The 7,743-nt window shown below is 44.3% G+C and overlaps 1 protein-coding gene across 1 annotated transcript in view; it reads right to left on the bottom strand.

Moving 5' to 3' along the window:
- Window positions 1-958, bottom strand: part of LOC100749967 (aminopeptidase N-like) — an 8,194-nt gene extending 7,236 nt beyond the window's left edge. Inside the window, exon 1 of the mRNA XM_003492830.4 lies at window positions 695-958. Coding sequence (XP_003492878.1) covers window positions 695-937 — 243 coding nt within the window. The 5' untranslated portion in view covers window positions 938-958. The remainder of the gene's footprint in view (window positions 1-694) is intronic.
- Window positions 959-7,743: the final 6,785 nt, after the last annotated feature.

The following is a 7,743-nucleotide window of genomic DNA, read 5'->3' as shown; positions in this document are numbered from 1 at the left end:
ACCCCCCCCCCCCCCCTAGAGAGACCAAACCTTAGTATAAGAACCTTCACAAATCAGCACCCAACACCTTTTTGTTATAACACTCTGAATCGTTACTCTGTTGGATTCGTACAATAAAATTTTACTATCATATCTAAAGTCCAAATTTTTTACCTTACTTGTGAAACGTTCGAACTATAACGCAAGATCACCGGTCAATTTCGTGATTTCTTGTGTCTCCTACGTGACTGATGCTGTCATTTCCTTGTATAATTTTTTTGATATTAGTTAGGGACAGCCACAATATCTGAAGTGTAACTTTTAAAAACATTATCAGTAACTAAAAAACAAAGCTAAAAGCACAATCTTTTCATTCTTGATTTTCGTCTTAATTCGGCTGCCTTAAATTTCCTGACCCTGTTTAGAATCATGTTCCTAACAACATATTTCAAGGTCATCGAAATCGGCAGGCAGTACTCTTCTGTAAATAATTACTCAACTTGTATCGACTGCGAAGTATAGAAGTGTGTAACATAATGCGTGCTCCTACCGTTTACATTTTCGTTCATAGAAGTGGATTGACGCTCAGCAATAGTTCAGATAATATACTTATAGGAGCTTCACTAAAGTTCAGTTAATCAGGCATTACTAAAATTTCGTTATACAAATGGAATTTATATTATGAAGTTCCATTGTACTGGACCTTAATGTATACCTGTGACAATATTATAGCATGTTCTTCTGACTTCGCAGAGACAACCGGATATCCTCTTGTATTAGTCCAACCAGACATGAAATTTGACATATTCAACCAGGGGTTTAAATCGTTTGTTTTCATCATCGCATCATCGAAGGCTTTCCAAAGATCGTTTGGAGTTGCAGTACGGTATTTATGTCGGTCCAAATACAGGTACATAGCTTCTTTGAAGGTTTCTGGTTTCAGTGACTTTTGTATCATTCGTATGACACTAGCCGCTATAAAAATATTTACTTTTAATAGTAAAATGTTAATTCTTAGGAACACGGTTGAAGTAAATATAATTGAATTTTATTGTAATAAAAGATAATTAGTAATGGTTGCAGACAATGTTCGGCAGATATTATATTAAGCAATGAATACATTTTTATTTACAGAAGGAGATTCAACGATAAAATATTTATTTTCTGGACAAAGCAAAATTAATGAATTGTTATCAATGTAGTATCGTATTTGCTGTGCGCAAGGTGAATGGGCGCGTAGCCCTATACAAAAAGCCAACTTGTTTGCAAGTCACCTAACTAATGTCTTCAAACCGTTTTTCTCCACTAGTACCGCCGAAATAATGGAATACTTGCACTCTCCCTACCAGATGTCTCCTCCTAATGAACCTTTCTCAACTCTGGAAGTTATAGAATTAATCCGTCATCTAAATCTCAGGAAAGCATCGGGACATGATGAGATAAGTAACGAAGCTATCAAGGAGCTTCCCATAAAAGGGATTTGTGGCGGATCGGTATCAATAGGACGCCGACAGGTCGAGGCATCAACGCGGCGCAACACCTCCCGGGCGATCCGCTGGTACCAACCGCCAATACTAGAGGGCTACGAGGACAACGAGTCTGTCTAACTCGCTAGCGGTCGAATATACGAGCGATTGATACAAATACCGCACCTAGCGAGACTCCCTCTACGTCTAACATAGGGACTACTGGGCATAGCCTAACTGACGAGTCCACCGGTAGTCCCGGGACGAAACGCACTCTCTCTCTCTTTTCATCCGCCACAGATTGCCCTCATTAACTCCATTTTTAATGCAATTCTTCGCCTTGAATACTAAGTCTTGGAAAATATCATTAATTACTCTTATTCCTAAACCTGGGAAACCAATACACGAAACTAGCTCTTATCGTCCAATTAGTCTTCTATCCACTTTGTCGAAACTATTCAAGAAAATGCTAACGAAACGACTCCTTCCACTCTTAGAGAATTTGAAAACAATGCCAGATCATCAATTCGGTTTTCGGAAGCAACATTCGACGATTGAGCAAATTCATCGTCTAACTCATAAAATCAGCCAAGATTTAGAAAAGAAAAAATATAGCTCTGCAATCAAATGTTGCTCTGAAGGACTCTTGTTCAAACTAAAGAAAATCCTACCACACACCTACTACTCTATCTTAAAATCATATCTAACCAATAAGCTGTTCATGATTAAATACTTAGACGCTATAACCGCAACATCCCCAATAGAAGCTGGCATACCCCAAGCCAGTGTCCTCGGACCTTCGCTGTTCATCTACACTGCCGATTTACCAACTTTAACAGAGATAACCACAGCGACATTTGTTGATGATACAGCAAAGTGGTCCCACAAATGACGTTTCAAAATAAATGAAAATAAATCCAGTCATATAACTTTCATGCTGCGAAAACAATCCTGCCCACAGGTGACCATAAATAATATTCCACTTCCAAACAGTCCAGTTCCAGATACAGTCAGATATCTGGGCATGATTGTAGATAGAAGAATGACATGGAAACGGCACATCGTAGATAAATCTAAAGAACTGAACACAAAACTAAAAAAATTCTACTGGCTCATTGACAGACGCTCCAACTTAAACATGCAGAGTAAAATAATGCTATATAAAGCCATATTAAAACCCATTTGGACCTATGGGATCCAACTATGGGGAACAGCGAGTATTTTCAACATAGAAATTCTCCAACGATTCCAAACAAAAACTCTAAGATCCTTAATAGATGCACCTTGGTATGTTACCAAAGAAACAACACATCGCGACCTTAAGATGCTAACCGTGCTCGGCAGTTCCAGATGGGACTCACGTAAGCGGGGTCCTCAAGGTACAAAGTACCCGGAATCTTATCTCGACAGTATCATCCTTGGCATCGGGATCCTGACTGCGCTACTACTCAAGGCCACGTAGAGAGAGTGTAATCGTACTTAAACACCTTACATTCCGACGACCTTCCCTGCTGTGTACATAGAGGACTCACATAAGCGGGACGCTTGTCCCGATGGTCCTCCCTGGTTGCGGGAACGTGAGTTTGCCAACCCCCGTAGACTTACATAAACAAGTCCTCCCTGCGGGGCCGGACCCAGGACAGGTTGTCGCGGTCAGCACAGATCGAATAACAGCGGTAAGCAGTCCATCTGCACAAAACGTCGGGACGAGCGATTCGACCGCCGCCGCCATCAGCGCGTTGAGAGGGCAGGTGAATCAGATGCAAGCGCAAATGAACGCGTTGTGCATGGATAAGCGTCGACAACCGCAACCACGAGCACGTTCTCGTACGAGATACCGCCGTCGTTCGAGATCTCGAGACCCGCCGCGACAAGATGGGTTATGTTTTTACCACGCGACGTTTCGAGAACGCGCGATAAGATGTAACTTACCATGCAATTGGAATTCGGGAAACGGGGCCAGCCGTCCTTAAACGCGGCGAATGACGACCGCATGATATTCCGCCGCAATTTCGTATTCGATAAAAACGCGCGCATTTCGTATCTGGTAGACACCATCACCGACATTTGTGTCTACCCGCGCAGCAAAATCCGTGGACCTTAAAAAAAAACTGAGTACGAGTTACTTGCGGCTAACGGGACACGAATCGCAACTTACGGGACCGTCGCGATCTATCTTAACTTGTCCCTACGGCGTGCCTTTAAGTGGCATTTTACTGTGGCCGACGTCCAAACACCTATTATCGGTATGGATTTTCTAAGTCACTACGCGTTGCTCGTGGATCCATGTAATAAAAGACTTCTCGATACGACGACCTAGTTATCTTCGAAGGGTTACGCGGCCACGGACAATGTTCCATCTATAAAAACCATCTGCGGTGATTCAGCGTATTACCAACTACTGGCGGAATTTCCCGGCCTCACTCGTCCGCCGGTTTACGGGAAAGAAAAGACTCGACACTGCGTAGTACATCACATCGAAACCACGTCAGGCCCGCCAGTTTACAACAAACTCCGCCGCCTCGCACCGGATCGGCTCAAGCAGGTGAAAGCGGAATTTGAACTCATGATTGAGCAAGACGTGATGCGACCATCGAAAAGTCCATGGACATCACCTCTGCACGTCGTACCGAAAAAGGACAGACACCTGCGACCATGCGACTATCGTGTGCTAAACGCTCGCATGATACCTGATAGGTACACGCCACACACATAGAGGACTTCGCCCACCATCTACATGGTGAGCGCATATTCTCAAAAATTGATCTCGTTCGCTTACCACCAAATTCCAATTGCGCCAGAAAACGTGGAAAAAACGGCAATTACAACACCATTCTCGCAACATTGCGACAACACGCGTACATTGACGATTTCCTCATTTGCGAACATTATTCAACCGCCTCAATAATTGCGGAGTAGTCATTAATCGAATTCGGCGCGCGCGAAATCATATTCCTCGGATACACCGTGAACGCCGATGGAATCAAACCGTCGACTGAACGTGTCGAAGCGATCATCAATATCCCAAAGCCCGCGAACGTAAGACAATTACGCAGGTACCTCGGTATGATTAACTTCTACCGACGTTTCATATCGAGGGCCGCAAAAATTTTGCAACTCTTAACGACCTGTTAAAAGACGCGAAAAAGGGCAACGCGCCCATTGAATGGTCCAAACACGCGGAAAACAACTTCGAAGAATCTAAACGTGCCCTCACGGACGCCACGATGCTAGCGCATCCAATACCAGATGCGCCCGTCAGCCTTACGGTAGACACGCTCGACTACATAGTAGGAGTCTTTTCACAACAACGCGCGAATGACAAATGGCAGCCGCTAGGGTCTGCTACAAAATCCCTAACATCTGCGCAACAAAAGTATAGTGCCCACGATCGCGAACTGCTCGCGATGTACAACGCTGTAAAACGCTTTCGACACGCTGTTGAAGGTAGAGACTTCATAATCTATACCGGCCACAAACCCTTCATTTACGCGTTTCGTCAAAAACTGGAAAAATGTTCGCCGCGACAATTTCGCTACCTAGACTATATAGCACAGTTTACAACCGGCATCCGGTACTTAAAAGGCGTAGAAAACGAGGTAGCTGACATGCTATCCCGTATCGAGACAGTCGAAAACTCGGTAGGTCACCGAACGTTAGCAGCAATGTAAGAAAGCGACAATGAACTCTATGCCAAATCCTCAACTCCGACTCTCGCGCGCTGCGGTTTGAGAAAATTCGATTTTCCGACGTGGAAATATTTTGCGACATTTCGATCGGAACCTTGCGGCCGTTCGTACCGAGACCGTTACGACGCAACGTATTTCAGTCGTTATACGGACTTTTCCATCCGGGGATACAAGCCACGCAAAAACTGGTGACGACACGCTTTGTATGGCCGTCTGTAAACAAAGATTGCCCCGGCGTTCCCGTAAAAATAACAACCAACCAGGGACGCCGATTCGAATCACGTCTGTTCAAAGAGTTATGCCGGTTGCTTGGCGTCACCCATCTACGCACGTTGGTCTATCATCCCGCGTCTAATGGGATGGTAGAGCGCTTACATAGACAGCTTAAAGCAGCAATCAAGTGCGACGACACGAGCAACTGGGTCGAAATTCTACCAATCGTACTATTAGGCATTAGAAGCGCGATAAAGGAGGCCCTCAACGCAACGGCAGCCGAAATGATCTACGGCACCGGCATACGATTGCCGGCGGAGTTCTTTTTACCAATCAATCAGCGGGCCAACTCTGCATTTGTGAACCTGCTAAAAGAACGGATGGAGAAAGTCAGGCCATAGCCTGTTACACGACACGGCTAAAAGAAAATATTCATTTTCCGCGAGTTGGAATCTTTGCCGTACGTATTCTTACGATATGGCGCGATTAGAGACCCTCTACAGCCGCCTTACGACGGGCCGTTTAAAGTAACGCGAAGAGGCGCAAAAACATATACAATTACAGTGAACAATCGCGGCGTAACGGTTTACGTAGACCGGTTAAGGGGGTATACCCCCTTAAAGCCAGCCTTTGTAGTACCAGAGGACCTCGAAGCGAAAACCGTCGAAACCCGTCGTGACGTGCTTATTCCGCTTATTATTAGAACAGACGAACGCCCGCAACGAAAGCGACACAATTATCAATAATCAAAACAATGAAGGAAACACCAGCAATAGGAACGTTACGCGATCAGGGCGAAGAGTCCATTTTCCTGATTGGCTACAGGCAGGCTTCGGTTAGGCATCGTAATTATCGGACACGGGATATATCAAGAAAATTTAAAAAAAACAGCGACGCTCAAGTAAATACAATAAAAACGTTATCACTGGTAGAGGGGTAATGTAGCGGCACAGGAGTCAAAGGACGACGCGAGTCGAGAGCGACTCGTGCTGTTGTTTTGCCTCAGGACATTGACTTATCCTTGACGCATGAAACATAACGACAAATAAACTCCGGGCAAAACAATGTCGCCGCTACATGCAATCGTCGAATGAAGACGCATTTGAATTTTCTGACTCTCCCCTGACCAGTATAAATAAATGGACACGATCACGAGCAAGTACATATCGAGTATCTAACAGCGTCAAGAGTATCACTGAGTATCTTACGGGCGTCTATCAAGTTACGCGACGAGCATTTACGAGTATTTTTTCCGCGATTTTATTTTGCGATTTATACTTCGTACTCACGACTTACGTTTACGGCTGTATATTAATTCATTGTTATAAATATATTCGACGGTTACAACAACGAGTAATCTCGTCATTAATCCGCACGTACCTATGTCCTCTTCACATAAACATCTACAAATACATCGAGACATTAAGATACCCACAGTTAAAGAAGAAATATACAGGTTCAGAAACAGATATAATATAAGAGTTAACAACCACCAAAACACATTAGTTACCCAACTACTTGATACGACGGATCAGATCCAGAGACTAAAAAGACAATACACTCTAGATTGAAGCATTAGATTCAACTAGAATCAAACACACTATAAACTATTATAATCCAAGTTACAGTACAACGCCACAAGAATTTCAGTTACGCGGAAAAAAGGCCTACGTGACTGTAACATCAACCAAATCTCAATCCACATCAGAGACCAGTTCGATGTGGAGTGCCGAAGCGTGCAGGTGTGTCTCTAGTGCCCAGCGTAGTCCGAAAACAACAGTCGCCCAACCGTCGAAAGAGAACACAGCCAAGTGTCCCTTACCCTTTAGGGAGAAGAAAATCCCACGCACCTAACCCCAACCCGAATACTAGCCTCATAGCCTCACGACTAGATATTCATTCCGAATTAAGTAGCTCGATGATGGCCCAGCAATCGCGACCAGGCTCTCCGGAGCAAACTCGCAGCTACCCCGCGCTACCTCCACCGTGGCAGAAGTGTAGCAGAACTCTCCGCACCAACGACGCTAATACTATCAAGAAACTGCACCAACGACGCTAATACTACAAAGAAAAGGAAAATAGAAACAGCAACACAAATAAACACTCACAATAGGTTCGCCGTATTGGAATCCTCAAACGACGCCATGGAAATCGTAGAACCGCCACCAAACCAACACTCACAGAGAATCCCCCCTCCCCCACCAATATTTGTGAACGACGTCATCGACATACAGACAATGATCAAGTCCCTAGAGAGAGAGATATCTGCAAGGAGGATTATAACCTAAAGATAAATAACAATAAAGTAAAAATACTGCCGACGAACACAGAAGCTTACAGAAAACTCACCAAGATACTTAGGACCCTGAACGCCAATTTACACACATACCAACTCA

Source organism: Bombus impatiens, unplaced genomic scaffold, assembly GCF_000188095.3.
Source record: "Bombus impatiens unplaced genomic scaffold, BIMP_2.2 scf_0865, whole genome shotgun sequence".
NCBI classification, from domain to species: Eukaryota; Metazoa; Arthropoda; class Insecta; order Hymenoptera; family Apidae; genus Bombus; species Bombus impatiens.
The sequence above is the reverse complement of the archived record's forward strand: the minus strand, read 5'-3'. Positions and strand labels throughout refer to the sequence as shown.